The sequence below is a fragment of the Eleutherodactylus coqui genome, chromosome 2, assembly GCF_035609145.1.
Source record: "Eleutherodactylus coqui strain aEleCoq1 chromosome 2, aEleCoq1.hap1, whole genome shotgun sequence".
Taxonomy (NCBI): domain Eukaryota; kingdom Metazoa; phylum Chordata; class Amphibia; order Anura; family Eleutherodactylidae; genus Eleutherodactylus; species Eleutherodactylus coqui.
Genome location: NC_089838.1, coordinates 292,143,866 through 292,168,822, shown reverse-complemented (window position 1 = coordinate 292,168,822; position 24,957 = coordinate 292,143,866). Strand labels below are relative to the sequence as shown.

Genomic DNA, 24,957 nt, shown 5'->3' with positions numbered 1-24,957 from the left:
TGCATGAAATCACATAATACAGACCCGTAGGCAATGTTGTACTGTCATATGGTGCAGTACATTTTAAAGAGAATAGATCGAATTTGGCTCTAGGTGCCATACTACAGAAAAATATGCTGTCGTGCACCATTCAGTGTAGGGCGCTAGATCTCAGGCAGAGGTTTCCCCTGGAAACACTAAAAAAAAAAGTAAAAATTCTAATGAAAAATTGTGTACTGAGCGGCATCCCATGGAGCATACTGTGACTTTTCTTTCATATATGTGATACATTTGTATAAGACAGAATGCTCCTTATTGAATTGCATTAGTAGCTTGTTCAGGATTCATGTGCTATGAACCATATACAGTATATGCATGAGGCCTTAAGCTGTATCTGGACTATCATGCAGCAATCTCTGGGGCAGAAGTAGTCACCATAACATAAACGTACTTGTATATCCCTGACTATTACACAAAATGATAAAGAAACTCCACTTTTGTGGATTTGTGATGGAATTGATGAGCCGGTGTTCGGTGAGAATCCTTTAGGCTTGCACACCCATCCCAACAATCAGGCTGCTTTCAGATGGCCAAAATTCAAGTGCATTTCAGCATCCATTATTATGGCCGCGATACCCAGGTCTCCCGCAGTTCTACTGAGTTGGACGTAGATCACCATAGGATCCTATGTCTGGTTCAGAAGAAACACAGAAGGTCTAGGCATTGAATACATATTACATCAGCCACCTTATATTGTTAGAAGTAATTTGAGACAAAAAGGAAGAACTGAAATGAAATATGCATAATTTTTTTTTCTGAAACATTTTTGCAAGATTCAGCTTCCTCTTTCTGTCTGGGGACTATATGGTTAGATTTGCATTTTTTGCATGCCAGATGTCATATGTGTATGAACAGGATTTGATATACTGTAATATGTTTTCTACCTTGTGGCATTGAACCAGGTGGGCTTCTTCAAAAAAATACACAGAAATACAGTACGGTAGTTCCTCTGAGAATCTCCTACCGGGTGTGAATAGGAGTTCATGTCATTTTTAATAAAACACGTCACATCTATCTGACTAATGCTAATACCCCATTCCTTCCCACCTTGATTCCAACTGAATCAAACTTACGTTAACATACAACCCTATGCTGATCTAAGTTTGGTTTAGGAAAACCACGGGCTTCAGGCTGCATCCGCACGGGCTGTAAAATCTCGTTATAAAATCATTGCTACAATGTGAAGCCCTATATGTAGATGACACAAGATCCACCATTCACAATAGGTGTGACTATCTACTCCCACCCGGCACAATGAGCTCTGCACAGGTCACAGGACATGACTAGTACAGTCTCCCATACAAGTCAGTGGGTTCCTTTCTGCCCATTGTGTGAACGGTCCATGAAGCTGCTATAATACATCTCTCTGATAAGCTTATTCACACGGGCTACAAAATTGTGCGATTTTTGTAGCGCTACAAAAACACATGTATGTGAAGCCTGTGGTTTCCAATGGATTCATTCATATAAGAGATATTTTGTAGCCTGAATGAATCCATTGGAAACCATGAGCTTCACATACATGCGTTTTTGTAGGGCTTCAAAATCGCACAATTTTGTACTCTGTGTGAAGAAAGCCCTTCACACGGGCGACACGGCATTGCAAAGAAAAGAAGAGCGCAGCGATATTGCATGGCTGGTCCGTGCGATATCTCTGCATCTTCTTGCTGCAATTCCACGATTTTGTAGCGCTACAAAGTTGCTCGACTTTGTAGCGTCACATGCGAGGATTTTCGGGGGAGTCTTGAAATATAAGCCCTACCCCGAAAATAAACTGTAGCTGAAGAAGAGAAAAAAAAAAAAACACATACATCACTCTAGACGCGCTGTCAGCCCGGCTGCATCCTGGGTCCCGTCACTAATCTCCTTCTGTTCTGGACGGAGTTTGAAAAATCCCCGCCTTCTGGAAGTGCTGGCTGTGATTGGCTGAAGCTTAGCCAATCACAGCCAGCACTTAATGAATGGCTCTGATTAAACCAATCCGTGTTTTCGTGCGATGCAACACAGAAGAAGGCTCCATAGAAAAACATGGGCTACAAAACCTCACGAGTTGGATGCATATAGCCGGACCTGTGAGTTTTTTTGTCGGGTTGTCGCTTGCTACAAAATATCGCATGCGGGAAGGAATTTATAGGAAAGCATAGGCTTGAGATACATGTGATTTGTAGCATTGTAGCAATGCTACAAAACCGTGCGACTTTGTTGCCCGTGTGAACGAGGCCTAAGGCTTAAGGCCGCATCCATACGGGTGACAGCTACAAAATATTTGTGATATCGCTGCTATGTACACACGATTTTGTAGTCTCGCAATGTCGTAGGTTACAAAACATTGCTCGTGCAGATTAACCCATAGGAAAACATGGGCTCTACATGTGATTTGTAGCACTGTCACATTGCTACTAAATCGCGCAAGAAAATTGCCTGTGTGGATGCAGCCTTAGGGCTTCCACACACTTGCGTTTTTTTAACGCGAATGTCACTGAGACTTTCTAATGTTAAAAACACATCACACAAAAATCTCAAAGCACAAACTTGCGATGCGTTTTTAACATTAGAAATTCCCATTGACATTCGCGTTAAAAAAAACGGAAGTGTGTGGGAGCCTTTAGGCTGCATCCACATAGGCTACAAAATCTCACTACAAAATCATCGCTTATGTGAAAGAACCCATCGGCAACCATGGGCTTCACATTATAGCAATAATTTTGTAGCAAGGTTTTGTAGCCCATGTGGTTGCAGCCATATATTAGAGTGATGTATTATAGTAGCGTCTTGGGCCGTTCACACAATGGACAGGAGGGGATCCACTGACTTGTATGGGAGACTGTACTAGACATGCCCTGTGACTCGTGCAGAGGTCATTGTGCAGGGAGGGGAGTAGATAGTCACAACTGATCACCCATTGTGAATGGTGGATCCTGTGTTTTCTACATATAGGTGTTACCTCTCAGTGTTATCCTGTGATCTTACTGAGATGACTGCTGCAAAGATTTCTCTACACATCAGGAAGTATCAGACTACAGTCATGGCCAAAAGTTTAAAACTGGCACAAATTTTCGATTTCATAAGGTTTGCTGCTTCAGTTTTTATAGTGGCAATTTGCATTAACTATAGATTTTATAAAGAGTGAGTTAGTCCACAACAACAAATATAGTTGTCATTCCTTTCAAGTGGATAGGTCGGCTATAAAGTCCATTGATACAGATCCCCATGACCTGGATGGGATTGTAGGAGACTGGCCATCAGTGTCTTGTTCTGGGCACATACCTCGCAAGAGGTGATATATCTCTTCACATCCTTCCGGCAGTTGGGCCACCAGAAGGAATGAAGCATTAATTCCAGAGTCGTGACCCTAGGGTGACCGGCCAGCTTTGAAATGTCGACTAGTTTGAGGACTTCAAGCCGACCAGCCTTGGGAACGTATAGTTGGTGTTCTCACCTCTACAGTCCCTTCTTGAAAGAGAGCTTCACATCCTTAGAAGGATGACTCAGGAGAGGGTCACTTTAATAGGCTTCCTTAAACTTGGTTAGGAGGTCCTCCGAATGCAGAAAACCTAAAAAATTTTTGGGGACAGTATTGTGTGGTCTGTATTTGACTCCCCTTCAGGCTCCAAAAATATCCTGAACAATGCATCTACCTCACCATTTCGGAAGCCGGAGCGGTAGGACACAACAAAATTAAAAATGGAGAAGAACAAAGCCCATTATGTTTGTCTCGCAGAAAATCCAATGGCAGTATGGAGAAATTCTAAATTTTTATGGTCAGTAAGCACCGATACTCGATGGTGGGCTCCTTCTAAGAGGTGCCTTCATTCAGTTAAAGCCATCTTAATGGGCAGAAGTTCCTTATTTCTAACATCATAGTTTTACTTTGCAGGCCATAAGGTGTAGGACAGAAATGCACACGAATGTAGTTGCATCCTATCTCCAACTCAACGCTCCCACAGCTTTGACATTGATGACAAAAAGCAATTCTGGTCTTGGGTGGATCAGTACTTTTTGCTGAATTTAACAGAGTCTTAAGTTTCTCCAAAGCTACTTATGACTCCGGGGACCAGGAAAATGTGTGCGCTTTCTTTGTGAGGGAGGTGATGGGAGAGATGAATTTTGAGAATTCCTTGATAAATCTTCTGTAGAAGTTTGCAAAACCAACCAGGCATTGTACCTCCTTCAAATTTCTTGTAATGGGCCAATCCAGTGGTGGAGAGGAGTTTGTGGCTAGTGTCAACCTGCATCGGTTCAGGTGCGGCTTTGGTCCTTGGCTGGGGACTCAACATGGATTGACTGAAGGAGTAAGGGGTGTTGGTAACCAAACCTCGCAGTCTCTCCTTTTGACGCTCGGAAAGTCTCTGATCAATGCAGATGAACAGCTGGATGAAATCTTCTCGGTTATCAGGGGTCTCCACCCAAGGAAGTTCATCTTTTATCCACTCAGATAAATCCCTATGGAATTGGTTCTGCTGTGCGGCTGGGTTCCACATGGTATCATTTGCTCAGCTAATAAACTCCTCTGTTTACGGTGTAATGGAACATCGTCCCTGTCATAGGTTATGCAACCTCTCTTCGGCCATGACACAACGGTTCAGATCTTCAAAGATTTGACCCACAGTGGTTGTGAAGGTATCGAGACTATCAAGGAGATTACTGTTGATCTCTATGTACGGTAAACCCATGCTAGCGCCTCATTAGTGAGGAGGTTAATGATGAAAAATACCTTCTTCCTGTTGCTGGTAAATAAGGTGGACTGTATCTGGAAATAAATCCAGCATTGATTAAGGAAGCCTCTATACTGATGATGATCCCACCGAATTTTGCAGGCAGTGGCATGTGGACATCAGAGCCTGAGTGATGCAAATCCAGAAACTGCTTCTGTAAGCCAATTATCTCCTTCTGAAGCTATTATCTCTTTCTGTACAGTATGTATATCCAAAAAAGCTTTTCCTGATAGGAGGAGCTCTGTAACGTGCTTTCTCAGGGTGGTTACTCCAGGCTCCATTTGGGTGAGATTATTTTGGAGCAGTTCAAGCACTAAGATGGAGCCTCAGGTATAGCAGCCAGAGGACTGGAGAGTAGTCAGATGGAAAGCCAGGAGTCAGCAAGAGGTAATCACAGTGTGCAGTACAAGGGATGAGGTGAGTAACGTAGTCAGGAGAGAAAGCCAGAAGTCAGCAACAGGTAATCCTGGTATGCAGAACAAGGGATGAGGCGGATAACATATTCAGGAAAGAAAGTCAGGAGTCAGCAATGGACAATCACGGTATGCAGAACAAGGAATGGGGTGGGTAACGTTGTCAGAAGAGAAAGCCATGATTCAGCAATGGGTAATCTTGTAACAATAGCAGGTAGAAGGGGGGCTGGATCAAGCGCTGAGAAGCAGAATAATCCCGGCTTTTATAGGCAGTCCAATCAAGACAGATGCAGGGTCAGGACCAGGAGGCAGGGGAATTTGTCCAAAGGCCTGGATAAAGCAGTGGAGAAAGCTGTCGACTGGAGGTCCTGGGTTAGAGCCCCAACAATCACTCTGAATTATTATTTAAACTAGTGATGGTGTTTAAAATCACTGTCTTTTGTTTACCATGGTCATCTTTGCAGTTATCATTGCTGCTTGTAAGGTTGCCCCAAAATAAACCAAGTGGAGACTTTCAATTGCTGTGAAGAAGGCTCCAGGGCACCAGCAAAAGTCCAGCAAATGCAAGGGGCATCTCTTAAAGCGGATTGAGCTAGAGGATTGATTCAACACCAGTGCAGAGCTTGCTCAAGAATTGCAGTAGTCAGGTGTCAGTGCATCCACACGCATAGCGAGGCAAAGACGTTTTGAGGCGGGCGTAGTGTCAAGAAGGGTTAAAAAGAAGCCACTTGTCTCCAAGAAAAACAGACATTCTGCAGGAAGCATAGGGATTGGACTGTAGAGAACTGGGGTAAAGTTATTTTCTCTGATGATCCCCCCTTCAGACTGTTTTGGACATCTGGAAGAATGATTGTCCAGAGAAGAAAAGATGAGTGCTACCATTAGTCCTGTGTCATGCCAACTGTAAACCCTCCGGAGACTATTCATGTGTGGGGTTGTTTTTCATCCAAGGGAATGGGCTCACTCGCACTTTTGCCTAAATACGCTGCCATAAATATAGAATGGTATCTAAACATCCTCCAAGAGCAATTTCTCCCAACCATCCAGGAACAACGTCTCCCAGAGATCTAGGAGCAATTTGGTCATGGGATGATTTAGTGAATCTTGCATTTAGCAAGGGGTTGGACTTGAGGAGCCTTCCAACTAAACAAAGAGAAGGAGAAGAAAGGGTAGAGCAACTCCTGCTGTTAGTATAAATGAAATAATTTTTTATTCTTTTTCAGGAAAAATAAGGTGCTGCCTCTCCACTATTCGCCACCACAAGCTTTCCAACTATACGATTCTATGAGCAATGTTTTTTCTAGCATGATAGAGCACCATGTCACAAGGCAAAAGTTATAACTAAGGGACTCAGTGAACAGAACATGGAATTTTTGGGTCCATTGCCAGGAAACTTTCCAGGTCTCAATAACATAGAGAACCTGTGGTCAGTCCTCAAAAAGTGAACAGACAAATCAAAAAACAAAAATTGTGATAATTCCAAGCACTGAAGAATGGGTTGCCATCAGTCAGTTGAGAAGTTGATATCCAGCACGCCAGGAAAAATTGCAGACGTCTTGAAAAACATTATAAATAGAGATGAGCGAGCACCAAAATGCTCGGGTGCTCGTTACTCGAGTCGAACTTTCAGTGATGCTCGAGAGTTCGTTTCGAGTAACGAACCCCATTGAAGTCAATGGGCGACTCGAGCATTTTTATATATGACTGGTGCTCCGCTAAGGTTTTCATTTGTGAAAATCTTAGCAAACCACCAAAGTCATGTAAAAAACACAGAAATGGATAGGGCTGGCGAGGAGCAACATGCAGGGCTGCATTTCGGGCTCCGAGGTCTCACTATTAAGCCACAATAGTGGCAAGAGTGAGACCCCCGCCCCCCTGCACTGTCAGCATAAAGATCGTTCTCCTCTGACACAGCTGTAACAGCTGTGGCAAAGAAGAACGATGTTAGCCCATTGAATTCAATGGAGCCGGCAATACAGCCGGCTCCATTGAAAGCAATGGGCTGCCGGCGAGCGCAGGATGAATTTTCGGGAAGGGCTTAAAAATATAAGCCCTTACCTGAAAATAATCCTAAAATGTGTAAAAAAAAAAAAAAAAAATGTATGCTCACCTTTCCGCTGCAGCCGGAGTTCAGCCGCGTCTGGCCGGCAGTTCTCCTAAACTGCTTTCTATAGTATTCAGCAGGTGGTGATTTAAAATCCCCGCCTGCTGAATGAGCTGCCTCTGATTGGTCATTCAGCTGAGAGCTGCGCCTGATTGGTCCCTGCGCTGAGCCAATCAGAGGCGGCACTCACTCACCCATTCATGAATTCATGAATGGGTGAGTGAGAGCTGCCTCTGATTGGTGAGGCTGTGACCAATCAGAGGCAGCTCATTCAGCAGGCGGGGATTTTAAATCCCTGGCTGCTGAATACTACTCACAGCAGTTCAGGAGAACTGCCGGCCAGCCGCGGCTGAACTCCGTCTGCTGGGACAAGGTGAGTATATATTTTTTTTTTTACTTTTTACACATTTCTGGATGAATTTCAGGGAAGGGCTTGTATTTTTAAGCCCTTCCCGAAAATTCATCCCGCGCTCGCCGGCAGCCCATTGCTTTCAATGGAGCCGGCTGTATTGCCGGCTCCACTGAATTCAATGGTCAGTGCTCGTTCAATCGAGACGAGTACCGCGTGGTGCTCGTCTCGAGTAACGAGCATCGCGAGCACCCTAATACTCAAACAAGCATCAAGCTCGGACGAGTATGCTCGCTCATCTCTAATTATAAATATTGAGTATGACACTTGATGTCAATAAAAGTTTAAAAACATCTAAAATACTTATAATTGTACTTCAATAACCATAGCAACATCAGACTAAAAGATCTAAAAACACTAAAGCAGCAAACTTTGTGAAAACCGGAATTTGTGTCAGTCTTAAAAGTTTTGGCCACAACTGCGGTACTAAACTCTGTGGTCAGTGTGAAAAATGCAGGATTTTTTTAAAACCTAGATTGTGACTGAAAGTTAAAAGCATAAAAAAAATTCTTAAAGGGGTTGTCCCGCGCCGAAACGGGTTTTTTTTTTTTCAACCCCCCCCCCCCCCCCCCCCCGTTCGGCGCGAGACAACCCCGATGCAGGGACTTAAAAAAAAAACAGCACAGCGCTTACCTGAATCCCCACGCTCCGGTGACTTCTATACTTACCGGTGAAGATGGCCGCCGGGATCTTCTTCCTCCGTGGACCGCAGCTCTTCTGTGCGGTCCATTGCCGATTCCAGCCTCCTGATTGGCTGGAATCGGCACGTGACGGGGCGGAGCTATACGGAGCCGGCATCCTGCACGAGAGGCTCCATTGAAGAAAGCAGAAGACCCGGACTGCGCAAGCGCGGCTAATTTGGCCATCGGAGGCCGAAAATTAGTCGGCACCATGGAGACGAGGACGCCAGCAACGGAGCAGGTAAGTATAAAACTTTTGATAACTTCTGTATGGCTCATAATTAATGCACAATGTACATTACAAAGTGCATTAATATGGCCATACAGAAGTGTATAACCCCACTTGCTGCCGCGGGACAACCCCTTTAAAGGAATATATTTAGCATAAAAATGTGATTTATATAACAGGTCATTTTCTGATGACACATTCGCTTTAACGTTGCTTATTGAACCATAAAACCAATATTAACAGATTATTTCTTCCTTAGGGCTCCTCTTCTTCTTGAACTGCTGTACAACGAGAGGTAAATCACAAGGGAAATAAAAGGTTAAAATAACATTGGATGCGTAAAGGGGTGATCTGTCGGCAGGATTTGGAGGGTGTAATAGACAAAGAGAGACACTGCCTGTATATGGAGTGTGAGTGACCAGGGTGTATATACATATCAAGGACCATTGAACAGTTCCAGACTCCTGTAGGAACACGCCCCATTACAAGCTGGTTTGTAACTCCCAGTTGTCAGTTTATGAATAAATTACCAAAAGGAATAACAGAGGAACAGAACAATGAAGAATTATAAAAAGCATACTCCAGAATTATTCATTTATGGGGAAAACTGGTTTATACTGTGCCCGATATGTAAGGGGGCCTGTACTGCCCCTTTACAGCACCACTCAGCTCATGCAGGGATGTTCAGGTTGTACAAACAGATGAAAAGAAACAGAAAGCAGTTGTGTAGATGAAGAACACCCAGGTGTGTGTGTGTATATACATATATACCTCATAAACCAATCAGATGTAAACACTTTATGATCAATTATGCTGGAATTTTGGGATGTGATTTAGGTATTTAGTTGGGCAGCATGGTGGCTCAGTGGTTAGCACTGTGGCCTTGCAGTGCTGGGTTTAAATCCTTTCAAGGACAACTATTGCATGGAGTTTTCATGTTCTCCCTGCGTTTGCATGGCTTTCCTACGAGTACTGCATTTTCCTCCACCACTACAAAAACATACTAATAGGTGAACTTAGAATGTGAACCCACATGGGGACATCAAGTGATGTACAGCACTGCGGAACAAGTACGCTCTAAAATAAATAAATAGTTATCCACTGCCATCTTCAGTTTTTCACATCTGAATGTACATCTACTTGGGTACTCTCCTTCTGCACTAGTGTGGGAGGGGATAATTATAGAGGCTGTAAATACATACATTAATGGAAGGAGTAATATTGAGAAGTCAACCTGGGAGAGCCTTTCACGGTTTGATGGGAGTGGGGATTTTGAGGGGATGATTAACCTAAGGGGTGTGGCTAACCTACAGCAAGAGAAAGAAGGAAATAGAGAGAATGCAGTAGAGGGAGAAAAAGAGAAAGGGCGAAAAGAGAGAACAAAAGACAGTGCTGTCAAATTGTATTGTATACTAGGGTTATCAATAATGTATTGCTATACTTAGCATACAAGTATACAAAAGCATTATTTGCAACCTTACATGTGCTATAAAAGTTTTTATCATGTGAAACAGCAGTAGATCCTAGTATGACCTGAACAATGGTTAGGATATGCTGAGCTTTGTAATTTTGCAAACTATAATTCAGAGGACCTTACATGTGAACACAATACCGATACTGATGTAACACAGTCAGAGACAGAATACACAATGTCACTATGTGACCCACAGGTGACATTCTGTGAGCTCTTTCCTTTTCTTCTCCATATGGTCCAGATCTTCATGCTTTCATCAGGTAATTCTTGTCTCTGCGGAGTTTGTGGCCCCCAACATGTTTGACTTCTTTGAAAACAATAACACCACACACTGTGTCATCTGAAAATAGTGCCCAGAAATAAATTATAACATCAACAGTGCCCCTAGAAATAAATTAGATTACACTGTGCCCCAGAAATAGGATACACTGTTACCCAAGAAATAAATTATACTCTATGCTGTGCCCTAATAGATGTATTATCTTTTTTTCTTGTCTATCTGGACCCAGACCACCATGAAGACTTCCAGATATTTGGTCCAGCAAGCATGGCCAGGAGCATTACATATCTTTAGCAGCACACTGGGTCAATGTCCTGGAAGTGGGGCAGGCAGTCAAAAGGGGTGGCCCATATTTCATGGCAACCCCAAGACTTGTGTCTGTGTCTGTCCCCTCATCAGTCCCTCCTCCTCCTTCTCTTGCCACCCTCCTACAAAGCCATAATGACAAATCTCATTTTGGCATTGGAGAGGGACCTCAAAGTGCAGCAGTGTCAGGACAGACTGTTAAGTAGTTTGAGCAGTGTATTTCCCAATGGCCACAAGGATGCATCTGCAATGGATCGCAGCTCTGTGGCTTATGGCGTGCGAACAGGAAGCTGCAAAAGCAGCACCACAACCCATTTCAGGGAAAGTCTAAGGGCGCCCACCCACTGGCGTTTGCGATTTTCGTGCGTGAAAAACCCAGCGTTTTCGGCGAGTTTTTGCCACGTTTTCCGTGCGTTTTTCGCGGCGTTTTCGCGGCTTTTTCACGCCTTTTCCATTAATTTTCATTGACATTCATGGGTGCATTAGGAGAAAAATAAGGACACATATGCAACTGACAGTTCCTATGTTAAAAATCGCAACGCACCGCAAAAAAAACACCAGTGGACAGGAGTACATTCAATTCTAATTGCTCTTGAGAAAAAACGCAAAACGCAAAGAAAAAAAAATCGCCAGTGGGTGGGCGCCCTAACAGAGATGTGTCATAGTTTTAACAGTCCGGCGCAGCCTGCAGCAACAAAAGAGGATAGGACTCATAGTTACATGCAGCACTTATCCATGATAGTCCAAGAGCTCCTGCATGGATATACTCAGACATGGCATTGATTTCTGGGTGTATAATCTGGATGAGTGGCCAGTAGAGATGAGCGAACGTACTCGGTAAGGCCGATTTCGCAATCGAGCACCGCGATTTTCGAGTACTTCACTACTCGGGTGAAAAGATTCGGGGGTCGCCGGGGGGCGGGGCGTGGTGGAGCGGGGGGTAGCAGCGCGGAACAGCTCTCTCTCTCTCTCTCCCCCCCCCCACTCCCCTCTGCAACCCCCCCCCGCTCACCCACTGCGCCCCCCGAATCTTTTCACCCGAGTAGTGAAGTACTCGAAAATCGCGGTGCTCGATTGCGAAATCGGCCTTACCGAGTACGTTCGCTCATCTCTAGTGGCCAGAGCTTGCACAACAAGCTTTAGAGGTGTTTGCCTGCCCGGCTGCCAGTGTGCTGGCAGCCGAAAGGGAGTTCAGCACAGCCGGGGGTGTGATAACTGGCAGACGCATCCGCCTGTTCACAGACAATGTGGATCGCCATGTTTTCTCCTCCTACTCGCCCCCAAATGAAAAATATGTCAATATTGGAGTTACATGCTCTCATGTTTCCACTAGGAGCATACTCTGCCCTCAAGGTGCTGTTGCTGATGGTGGTGATGGAACATCTGCTACTTTTGTCCCTGCTTCCGACATGTTTGCTCCTCCTCCTTATTTCCCCCAAAACGAAAATTTTCTGAAGTACAAGAAAGAGCTGTAGCTCTACAGCTATTTTTTTTAGAAGGTCCGTGCTTGAGTGTTGTGTTCATCTGGTAGAATTTGTCCTTTCAAAATGACACTGCTTTTGAAACAAGCTGCATGCCTTCTGTTTTCCCTGGTGTAATTTTTGGTGGAACTCCAGCAGTTCCTTGGAGAAGGTCCGTGCTTGGGTGATCTATTCACCTGGTAGAATTTGTCCAGCACACCTGCTGTCTTTCTTGGTGTAATTGTTGATATAGGAGATCCTATGTGGGATTTCTCTTGTTTTCAGTGACACCACTGTGCTACCATTGACCCCTACATCACTGTTCACTATTTTACCAATTTTGGGGAGAACATGTTGTTTCCCAGATGTGTAGCTGTATTCTCATGCAATTTGGGGGCTTTGGCTGCATTGTGGACCTTGTGGAGGGCAAATAAGTGAACTCGATTTTTGCTCCAATTGACTTTAATGGGAGTTGGATTCTGCCGACCTGATTCACGATGATTTTGGTTTAATCGTTCTGATCCTGAAATTAACCAATTGTTCCACTAATCGCTCATCAGTACTCTCATCATCCTCATTATAACTGTGTGACAGGAGCCTCTAATCATCATCAGTAACTGCGATATGAGTTTCTGTCTCTCCCCCGTGAAGAACCTGTGTGGTACAGTCAATGCAGTTTCATCATACAGGAAGTTCTGGTGACTGAAATAGTGACTTCTTGAGAGAACACAAGGTCAAGTAAATCTCAAGTGCTTAGAATTAGATCACATGACATGAAATTTTTTTGTGCACAATAAGTACTAATATCCCATAGACTTTCGTTGTGCTGCTTACACAATCCGAACGAAATACACGTGCCCACACACAAAAAAAAAAAAAAAACGCGACATGGCCAATCTTGGCGTGTATTACATAGAGGATGTATTGCTTGTGATGTTGTAATTAAATGGTGTAAATTTACCTAATTTTGTTCAATCGAGCGCTATCCTCTCACAATATTTCACAATAGGCTAACGTGGCTAATAGGCTAGGGGATTGAACGTACGCAGCAAGTACTCATGTACATATATACTTGTATGATTAAGGCCTCCTGCACACGGGCGGGTCATACCCCGCATGCGAGATTCACCCAGTGCCCAGCCGGTGACCCTTGAGTACCTGTCAGGCATCTTTTCCATGCATAACCCGCACAAAATCACAATCGATTTCCGCTCGTGGAGATAAAATGGCATTTTGCCATTGAATGCTATGATACTGTATTTGCTGCGGAGTCCAAAGGTGGACGCCCGCCGCGGACTCCGCAATGCAAATACGCCAGCGTGCAGGAGGCCTTAGATAATAAATGTTTATATAATGGTGCAGGATCTTGTTAAAACATTGCAGTAACTACTGGACACCTAGTATAACAGCTGAATCCCTTTCACTTGAATGGGACTGAGCGGATCTCAAGCTGTGTGACTGATGAACATGACATCACAGACCGGAGAAGAGGCTGTGGCACTCACCTAAGCGCCATTGCCTTTTTATCGGGGGCCTCAAGCAGGACACCCTTACCAATAAACTATTAAAGGGGTTGTCTGGCCATGACAAGTGTATGTATGCACTTCTGTATGGCCATTACAAAGCACTTTGTAATATACATTGTGCCTTGTAAATGAGCCATATAGGAGTGCCCCCCCCCCATGCTTATTATTCTGTCGTCCCTGGTTACGACAAATTTCTTTCTTCTCTTGTCGGCCGGCTTGAAGGACTTGTCAGGACTGTGGACGCACTTCTAGTATTTCACGCAAGCGCAGCAGCTTGGGCCGTGGGTGCGCACCTGTTACTTCGTGCATGCGCAATAGCACCTGCTGGCTCGGGAACATGTGGCAGTTCGCTGTGCAGCCGATTCGACTGGAGGGTAAGTATAACACTTGGGGTGGGTGGGCTGTCACATAACACTTCGGGGGGGGGGGGGGGGGAGTTTGCTGTCACATAACACTTGGGAAGGAGGTGGGGAGGCAGTTTGGGTGTGCTGTCACATAACACTTGGCGAGGGGGCGGAGGTGCTGTCATATAACACTTGACGGGGGGTGGGGAGTTTGCTGTCACATAACACTTAGTGGGGGCGGTTTGAGGGTGCTGTCACATAACACCTGGTAGGGGGTGCTGTCACATGACGTTTGGGGGGGGGGGGGCGGTTTGGGAGTGCTTTCACATAGACTTGTTGCCGGGAAGGGTTCTGTCACATAGACTTGTCGCTATGGGGTGCTGTCAAATATACTTATCGCTGGGGGGTGCTGTCACATAGACTTGTCACTGGGGGGTGGGTTCTGTCACATAGACTTGTTGCCGGGGGAAGAGGTGTTGTCATGGTAACTTATCACATTGGGTGGGAGGGGGGCTTTGGCAGTAATTTGTCATGCTACAGGGTGGGCGGGGGGCTGTCACAGTAATTTATCACATGCAGTATAATCCTGCCTGTGCATGGAGGAGAGCAGGTGAGCTATGACTATTGTAAATAATCGGTCCTGTATTATCTATATATAGGTGTCACCTCTCAGTGTAATACTGCCTGTGCAGGGAGGGGAGGAGGGGAGCCATGACTATTGTGAATGGTGGCTCATGTGTTCTCTATATACAGCTGTCACCTCTTAGTGTAATCCTGCCTGTGCAGGGAGGAGAGGAGGTGAGCTGTGACTATTGTGAATAGTGGCTCCTGTGTTCTCTACATATAGGTGTCACCTCTCAGTGTAATCCTGCCTGTGCAGGGAGGGAAGCAGGTGAGCTGTGACTATTGTGAATGGTGGATCCTGTGTTATCTATATATAGGTGTCACCTCTCAGTGTAATACTGCCTGTGCAGGGAAGGGAGGAGGTGAGCTGTGACTATTGTGAATAGTGTCTCATGTGTTCTCTACATACAAGTGTCACCTCTTAGTGTAATCCTGCCTGTGCAGGGAGGAGAGGAGGTGAGTTGTGACTATTGTGAATAGTGGCTCCTGTGTTCTCTACATATAGGTGTCCCTCTCAGTGTAATCCTGCCTGTGCAGGGAGGGAAGCAGGTGAGCTGTGACTATTGTGAATGGTGGATCCTGTGTTATCTACATATAGGTGTCACTGTACTTGTGCGGGGGAGGGAGGGTGTTGTCATTGTACTTGTGGGGGGGAGGGGTGGGGGTGCTGTCAGTGTACTTGTGGGGGGGCACTGCCAGTGTACTTGTCAGGGGGAGGGGTGGGGGTTGCTGTCAGTTTACTTATGGGGGAGAGGGGCAGGGGGTGCTGTCAGTTTACTTATGGGGGAGGGGCGGGGGTGCTGTCAGTTTACTTGGAGGGGAAGAGAGGGGGGTGCTGTCACTGTGCTTGGGGGGAGGGGTAGGGGGATTGTCAGTGTACTTGTTTGGGGGAGGGTCGGGGGTACTGTTAGTGTACCTGTGGGGGAAGGCGTGGGGGTGCTGTCAGTTTACTTGTGGGTGAGAGGGGCGGGGGTGCTGTTACTGTACTTGTGGGGAGCGGGGGGGGCACTGTCACTGTATTTGTGGGGGGCAGGGGTGCTGGCAGGGGTGCTGTCAGTGTACTTGAGGGGGCAGGGGTGCTGTCAGTGTAGTGGGGGGGGCAGGGGGTGCTGTCAGTTTACTTGTGGGGGGAGGGGCGGGGTGCTGCTGTCACTGTACTTGGGGAGGAGAGGGGCAGGGGGCTGTCAGTGTAATTGGGGGGAAGGGACAGGGGGTGCTGTCAGTTTACTTGTGGGAGGGGTGCTGTCAGTGTACTTGTGTGGGGTCACTCATGTGTGGTGTTACTTTCACTTTTAATTACTTTCAATACGGACAGCATCGCGATCTCCTGCTAGAACTTTGACAGCTCTGACAGGGACTCCATCTCCACAGCATGTCCCCTCATCACTGGGCTCTGGTATAATGATGTCACAATGTTCAGTGATGAGGGGACATGCTGTGGAGATGAAGGAATCTCCCGCCAGAGCTCACACAGCTCTAGCAGAAGATAGCGATCCTCTGCCATTGAAAGTAATGATAGAGATAGCGATTTCCTGCTACTGCTTTGACCGCTGTAGCAGGAGATTCCGTCATCTCCCCAACATGTCCCCTCATCAATGAACACTGTGACAATGATGTGACAATGATGTGACAGTACTGTCACAGTGTCCAGTGAGTCTCCTGTCAGAGCAGGAGCAGGAGATCGCACTGCTCACCCATTGCTTTCAATGTGGCCGGGCGGCTGCCAGCTCCATTGAAAGCAGTGGAGGGACTTGCATGGAGGGAGAGAGCGATATCGGGCCGTCACTCACAGCCCGATATCGCTCTCCCCATGACAGCGTGTGTCTCCCATAATGACGCCGCTCTTCCAGTCATGTGACCAGTATCATCGGGAGCACGCACGCTGAGGAGAGAGAGAGAGACAGCAGTGCATCATGGGAACTACCCAGGTGGCGCCATCTTTGAAATATTTTTCAGATCAGCTGTATTGTATGCTGCTTTTACTCTACAGGGCATTAATGAGGAAAAAAAAAAAAACTTTGGGCGGTGGTACAACCTCTTTAATATCTTTTTCTGTTGATTTGTCATCAATATTATAGTCTGAGAAACCCTTGTTAACCCCTTCAGGAAACAGTTATGTTAGGCTTAAGGCTCATTCAGGTAGGCGTAATTTCTGTTCTATATTGGGTCCGTATTTTTTAGGGAAGTATTATGGACAACATACAGCACCATTGATTTGCATTGGTCTATTCAAACGCACGTAAAAAAAAATTGCAATATATACTATTTTGGTCCATATCCACAAACCCAAATAGTCCATGAAAGTGTATGGGAGTATTAAAAAAATGCAGTGAATGCACACGTTACATGCATATTCACTGCGTTTTTTTTTACACATGAAGCCAGGAGATAGTATAGAAAAAAAGGGACATCAATCCGTCCTTCTTTTTTTGAGAGCATAAAAAACACAGTGAATATGCGTGCAAGAAAAAAAATGCACTAAGGGAGGTTTCATATGGGTGTATTTACGTATGTTTTAGTAATGCACAAAATTTGCACACACAATATGCAGAGAATAGAACCCATTGTTTTCAGTGAATTCGCTCATGCTTCCTTTCTTTCAGCGCATATTTCACATGTGCAGAAAAAACGTAGCATGTACTACTTTTGTGCACATTTGCTCCTCAAAGATTTACATAGAAGTCTATGCTGAGTGCAAATACATGCATAATGCGCAATATGCTGTGCAATTCCACTTTAAAAAGCACACATCTCAAACTCAGTAAGCTTAAATAGCCATTTAAATCTGGTGTGGTTGAGTCCTGTGCGCAAAAAAACATTAACTGAGGGCAGAAATAGTAAAGTAAAATACGACAATACGCGCAAAAGAAAGAATTGTTCTTGGTGCAAATACATTGCGCTTAGTCGCATGCAATTATACATACACCCAGGGGCGTAACTATAGGGGATGCGGTTGCTTCCAAGCTTTATAGTTGGGGGCCCTGTTACAGGTTTTGCATTGGGGCCCAGAAGCTTCAAGTTATGCCTCTGCATACACCCTTTTGAAGTCACCCTAAGGCCACGTTCACACGAGCATGCATTTGTGCACACAGATATACGAGAAAAAAATGTGCTCCTCGCTTATATGGAGAACGTATGAACCGGCAAAGTTTGCGCATAAAACTTTGCCCGTTCACTAGAGCAGCTATTCCATGAAGGTCCCCTCATCACTGAACACTGTAACAGCCCTGTCACAGTGTTCAGCGATAAGGGGACTGCAGCGGGGACGAAAGAATCCCCTGCCACAGCTGTCGTGAAGATCTCCCATTGTTTTCAATAGGGCTGGCACTGATGCCACCCCATTGAAAGCAATGGTATAAAGGCAACCCCTGCAGGATTTTTCGGGGAAGGGCTTGAAAAATAAGCCCTCCACTGAAAATCATCCCTAGCTGCTGTAAAAAATAAAAGATATATATATATATATACACTCACCTCTTCGCCGCTGTCGGGACTCCGGTGCATTGTGCTGCTTGGTCCCCGGCACTGGTCTGAAGCTTTTTCAGCAGACAGGGATTTAAAAATCCCCACCTCCTGAAAGGGCTGTGCCTGATTGGCTCAGTGATTAGCCAATCATAAACAGCGCTCCGCCATTCAATGAATGGCTGAGCACTGCCTCTGATTGGCTGAGCACTGTGACCAATCACAGGCAGTGCTCAGCTGTCATTCAATGAATGGCTAAGTGCTGCCTGTGATTGGCTGAGCGCTCAGCCAATCAGACACAGCACTTTCCCTGGGCGTGGATTTTTAAATTCCCGCCCAGAGAAAATGCTTCAGAACACTGCCGGGGATGCCAGAAGGAAGATGCACTGGAGCTTGGAAAGCGCAGCTAGGTGAGTCATTTTTTTCCCAAGACCTAGGAATGATTTTCAGGGAAGGGCTTATATTTAAAGCCCTTCCCCGAAAATCACTGAGGGGGTTTCCTGCATCCCATTGTTTTCAGCAGCGAAAGCCCCATTAGATGCAATGGGAGAGCATTGCATTGCTTTGCCACAGCTGGCAGGGGATTCCTTACTCACCGCGGGGAGTGCCATCATTACAGAACACTGTGACAGTGCTGTCACAGTGTTCAGTGATAAGGGGACTCCCAGCGAGAAATATTTACTTGCAGCACTGACCTTCTTGGCGTGTGGATGTCCTTTCTTTTGCAGGTGCGTGAATTTGCACACCTGTAAAACACAGACATGTGAACACACCATAGGAAAACAATGGTTCTAATTGATGTGTGGTTTCATGCGCTTGTGTGAACGAGGCCTAAATATGCACTGAAATTGCATATATCCATGTGAATGAGCCCTTTTTGACTTGGGTGTATTTCCCATTTATGTGTTGTCTATGTATTTCACACTGATCCATTATAGCCTATGAGACTATTCACATGGGTGACTTTTCACACGGTTGGATGGTCTGTGTGAACCAAATCCCTGCATGTCCTATTCAGGTCCATATCACGGATGAAACTAGGACATGCAATGTGCCCTGTTCGTGCAGATTAGACAGCACATAGATACAGTAAGTGTCCATATGCGGACTGATGCAAGTTGCTTCCAAGATTCTCAGGCGCAACTCGCACTTACCTGTGTAAAAGCCCTTAGGTTTCAGTTGGGGGAGAGGAGCCAAATTGGATCTTTTGACCCGGGTGCAGGAAACATAGCTACACCTCTGGTTGATGAATACAATGTAAGAGAGGCATACTATAAAATCACTGTATGTAGAGATCATATTCTAGAGGCGGCCATTACTGTATATACAATGTACTTCCTGTGATGTTACAGATAACTTCTTGTTGAATGCTCTTTACTAGGAATTCGTTACCTGCCTCCTGAAGCCGCTCATTTTCCTAAGTGTGATCCATCTCTGAATGAATGTCCAGCTAATGCCTACTGCGAGGAAACAATCGAGGGCTACTACTGTGCCTGTAACAACAACTTCTTCAACGTCAAGGAGAAGATGACCATCACTTACCCGGGTGGAGAGTGTGTTGGTAATGTGCGCCGTCTTACCCCGTCCCTTGTTTTATTACATATGCAGTGAATTAGGATGTCTCAGAGGGACAATTATTGTGTAGAAAGTTGGAACTTACTTACAAGATTGGTAAAATGAGTAACCAGCTTGCTGGGGGTTACATATAATTAGGGAAGGTAATGGCAAACCACTCGGCAAAAGAGTCTGCCAAGAAAATGTCATGATGTACCGTCACCATAGGAGGCAGTCATGAATAGGTGCTTGCACCAGGGGAAGTTAGAAATAATTTTTGTCTCCATGACCTGTTGTTGGGCCCCACTGCATAATCTGTTATAGGGCCCCACCTACCATGTACCATCTATAACACTGGCGTCTTTCAGCACCCTTGGATAGTAGGGCCCAAGTATGAATACTATCTCAGCACCTTTATATTTACAACCTTGGAAGACTCCATTAACAAATTAAGAACCACCATTTATAAACTCTAGAACTCAGAAAAAAAGGATATAAGAATAAACCCATTGAAATCAATGGGTTCTATTCTCCACGTTTTGTACGCAAAAACACACTTGTGGAGGAACCCTAAAGAAAGTCTTCAGACTCACAAGGGCATAAAAGAGTGCTATGTACATTCCGTTCCCATATAACATCCCCAGGCACACTCAGTGACTCCATAGCATCTATATTTACATTGAGTGCCCCTATAACAGGACCAGTCACAGTATGTGTCTTACTTGCATTGTTGTTGTTGTTAGCTGTTTAGTCATTCATGACCCCTGGCGACCCTAAATGCTCCTCCCTCTATGTTTTTCGGTTTGCTCTGCTTCTTTGAGTTGTGTGATATCCATGCCAGTATCAGCTTTGACAGTATTGGCCATCATGTTCTTCGGTGGCCAGGTCTTCTTTTGCCACTGATCTGTCCAAGCATTTTAGATTTTTCTATTGACTCTGTTTGCATGACATGACCAAAATACGTGAGTCTGAGTCCGGTCATCTTCCCCTCCAGTGATATATCGGGTTTTATATGATTCCGGACTTCTCTCTTACATACATTTCAAGGTACAATCAGTGATTCCTGAATAATCCCAGCTGCAGGAAGTACCCTCATGATGTTACCCACCATGGTGCCCCCATACATAGAACTCAACGATTAAAAATATGCAAATCCAGCAGCACCACCGCTTCATCCAATATTGCGGCAAAGCTTCAAAAGTGCCAGTTTACTTTTAGATCCTGACCCCAAAAAGGATCCAAGGAGTACACACTATAGAGATATGTAAGCAGCACACGGGAATGTTAACTAAATAGACTATCACATCCTACGATGCATCTTTATTCTGTCCATAAAACTGGGGACGTGAGCTTGAGAAAGGCCTGCAGTGGGCCGAAACGTCGCAGGTTTTATGGACATAATAAAGATGCATCGTATGATGCGATAGTCTATTTAGTTAAGATTCCTGTGTGCTGCTTCCATATCCCTGTAGTGCAGAGGTGTCAAACTCATTTACACCGAGGGCCACATCAGCCTTATGGTTGCCTTCAAAGGGCCGATTTTAATTGTAAGACAGTATAGTAAAAGTGAACCCCACAGTGGCCAGTGGGCCACATCATTATACATATATATATATATATATATATGTATACACAGGCGCACACGATTCTAGGTATATATGCACAGACGCACACTGTTCTACACATATACGCACAGACGCACACTATTCTACATATATACGCACAGACGCACACCATTTTACGTATATATGCACACTATTCTGCGTATATACGTACAGACGCACACTATTCTGCGTATATACGTACAGACGCACACTATTCTGCGTATATACGTACAGACGCACACTATTCTGCGTATATACGCACAGACACACACTATTCTGCATATAAACACACAGGCGCACACTATTCTGCGTCTTTTTCCGCACAGACGCACATTATTCTGCGTATATACACACAGGCGCACACTATCATGCGTTTATACGCACAGACACACACTATTCTGCGTATTTGCGCACAGACGCAAACTATTCTGCGTATATACGCACAGATGCACACTATTCTGCGTATATACGCACAGATGCACACTATTCTGCGTATATACGCACAGATGCACACTATTCTGCGTATATACACAGACGCACACTATTTTGTGTACGTACGCATAGACACACACTATTCTGCGTATATACACACAGATGCACACTATTCTGCGTATATACGCACAGACGCACACTATTATGCGTATAAATGAATCGCCAAAAATTCTCCAACTTCCCGATGTCACAGAAACATGAAATTTGGCATGAGCATAGATTATGTCCAAAATAGTAAAAGTAAATGGGTCCCAACTCAATTATTCATTTCTAGCGCAAAAGAACTAGCGTCCCAATTTTATGTACGGAATCTAATTCTCTCACTTTCCAATGTCGTAGAAACATGAAATTTGGCACAAGCATAGATTATGTCCAAAATAGGAAAAGTAAAGCAGTCCCAACTCGATTATTCAATTCTAAGCACAAAAGAATTAGCGTCCAAAGTTTATGTGCAGAATCTAATTCTCTCACTTCCCGATGTCATAGAAATTTGAAATTTGGTACGAGCATTGATTATGTCATAAATAGGAAAAGGTAATGGGTCCCAACTCGAATATTCAATTCTAGCACAAAAAAACTGGCGTCTAAATTTTACGTACATAATCTAATTCTCTCACTTGAAATATGGCATAAGAATTGATTATTATGTCATACATAGGAGAAGTTTATGCGTCCCAACTCGAATATTTAATTCTAGCGCAAAATAATTAGCGTCAAAATCTTACATACGTAATCTAATTCTCTCACTTCCCAATGTCATAGAAATTAGAAATTTGGCACGGGCATTGATTATGTCATAAATAGGAAAAGCTAATGGGTCCCAACTCAATTATTCAATTCTAAGCACTAAAGAATTAGCATCCAAATTTTACGTACGGAATCTAATTCTCTCACTTCCCGATGTCATAGAAACATGAAATTTGGCACAAGCATTGATTATGTCATATATAGGAAAATTTAATGGGTCTTAACTCGATTATTCAATTCTAAGCGCAAAAGAATTAGCATCCAAATTTTACGGACGTAATCTAATTCTCTCACTTCCCAATGTCATATAAACTCGAAATTTGGCATGAGCATTGATTATTTCATAAATAGGAAAGGTTTATTGGTCCCAACTCAATTATTCAATTTTAGCGCAAAAGAATTAGCGTCCAAATTTTATGCACGTAATCTAATTCTCTCACTTTGGCACGAGCATTGATTATTATGTCATAAATAGGAAAAGTTAATGGGTCCCAACTCGATTATTCAATTCTAAGCGCAAAAGAATTAGCGTCCAAATTTTACGTACGTAATCTAATTTTCTTACTTCCCAATGTCATGAAATTAGAAATTTGGCACAAGCATTGAGTATGTCATAAATAGGAAAAGCTAATGGGTTCCAACTCAATCATTCAATTCTAAGCGCAAAAGAATTAGCGTCCAAATTTTACGTATGTAATCTAATTCTCTCCCTTCCCGATGTCAAAGAAACTTGAAATTTGGCACGAGCATTGATTATGTCATAAATAGGAAAAATGAGTCCCAACTCGATTATTCAATTCTAAGCGCAAAAGAATTAGTGTCCAAATTTTACCTACGTAATCCAATTCTCTCACTTCCCGATGTCATTTTATATAAAGGAAACCTTGCATGGTTACCTCCACGTGGTGTTTTCAGGGTAACGCAAAGAACCATGCAAAATGGTGAACATATTTTTTTCCTCGGTATCTCTAAAGTAACGACGACTTCATAAGATTTTCCGTGTGAACACCAGATAAACACCAGAACCAAATTAATTCGGGCAAAGCCAGGTATGTCAGCTAGTGTGTGTGTGTATATATATATATATATATATATATATATATATTACACACACACACACAGACACTGACACTTCTGCATTTTTATACTTCCCTCCATCCAATATGGTCCCACTGGCAGGTATATCAGCTGCTCTCAGTCCTTTTTGGGGCCCTCCTGCATACTTGGGCCCCTGATGTCTCCCCAGGCCTGCAGCAATGAACGGAGGTAGGGCCGGTGAGAGGAGTTCAGCGCTGACCAGGCTCTCATCCTGCAGCTGCTCCTTCTCAGCGCCGCTCTCCTGGCACCAGAGATCAGGTTTTCTGCTGTCTTCTTCCCTCCTCTGCGGCTGTTGTCATGGTGATATCAGCACTGCTCTATTACTGTCTGCTCTACTAAGACAGAACAAGCCGATAGAAGATCGCATTCTGACAGCAGCACTGAGGGTGAGGGAACTTGCTGCACAGCCGACGGGCCACAGAAAATGAGGTGGTGGGCTCATTCTGCCCGCAGGCCTTGTTTTTGACACCTGTGCTATAGTGCATACATAGAACTCAACTTCTGCCACCAACCCATTCACAATCCTGTACTGCTGTCTTCTCCTCACCTAGGAGTAAGTCAACCACCAATCAGGAGCCCACATATAACCTCCTCATCAGTGTTATTCAACACTGAAGAGTTCAGCCCTACAAATATAATATATAATTAATGGTGTCGGGAGGGCCAGGCATCGTAGAGACATTAGGACCACATCTGTTTCCTTATTAGATGACCTGTATTATGCAGTCTGTCAGATGTAAAGAAGTTGCTCAAAACAGACATCCCCTTTAAGGGCAAAATGATCTTGCTGGTTTTTTTTCTGTGCATTTAATCAGTAAAATTTTCCATGACTCTCAATGATCCTTATGTTTTATTCTACAGAGTTGTGTAGTCCGAAAGAAAACACCTCCCCATGTGCCTGTAGACGTGGATATGTCCTTAGGTTAAATGAAAATGGACTCTATGAATGTGCAGGTAAGTATCTGGATAGAAGATGACAATAAGTTTACATTTGAGTTTAAGAAACCCTTGGATCAAGTGAAACAATGAATCACATTCCTTCAACTCCAGTAGGGTCTATTTGCAAACACGACCCAATATGGTATTTCCAAAACAATTTCTGTACATTATAAACCCTTGATGAGCACACTTGTATCTGTTTAGTTCAGCTGCTCTATGGACCCCCATGAACTCTATGGACCCCATTTACACAATGATTCATTTACTTAAAGAAGTTGTCCAGTCACTTCCAAAAAACCCCCACTAACCCTCCAATCCCATTTTAATACTTTGGGTTCCCCACCTGTCTCTGTACTTCCTGGTCACAGTGATTGGCTGCAGAGGTCACATGACCATGTTGAGAGACTAGCAGGGGCCCTAAGAAGTGTAGTTATGGGAATACTGGAAGATTGGTTGAATGA

The 24,957-nt window shown here is 44.4% G+C and overlaps 1 protein-coding gene across 1 annotated transcript in view; it reads left to right on the top strand.

Annotated features, from left to right (window-relative positions):
* LOC136612696 (adhesion G protein-coupled receptor E3-like) overlaps nucleotides 1–24,957 on the top strand; it is a 114,657-nt gene that overhangs the window by 1,727 nt on the left and 87,973 nt on the right. The window contains exons 2-4 of the mRNA XM_066593225.1: nucleotides 8,849–8,884; nucleotides 19,444–19,623; nucleotides 24,419–24,511. Of these exons, the coding sequence (XP_066449322.1) occupies nucleotides 8,849–8,884; nucleotides 19,444–19,623; nucleotides 24,419–24,511 (309 nt within the window). The remainder of the gene's footprint in view (nucleotides 1–8,848; nucleotides 8,885–19,443; nucleotides 19,624–24,418; nucleotides 24,512–24,957) is intronic.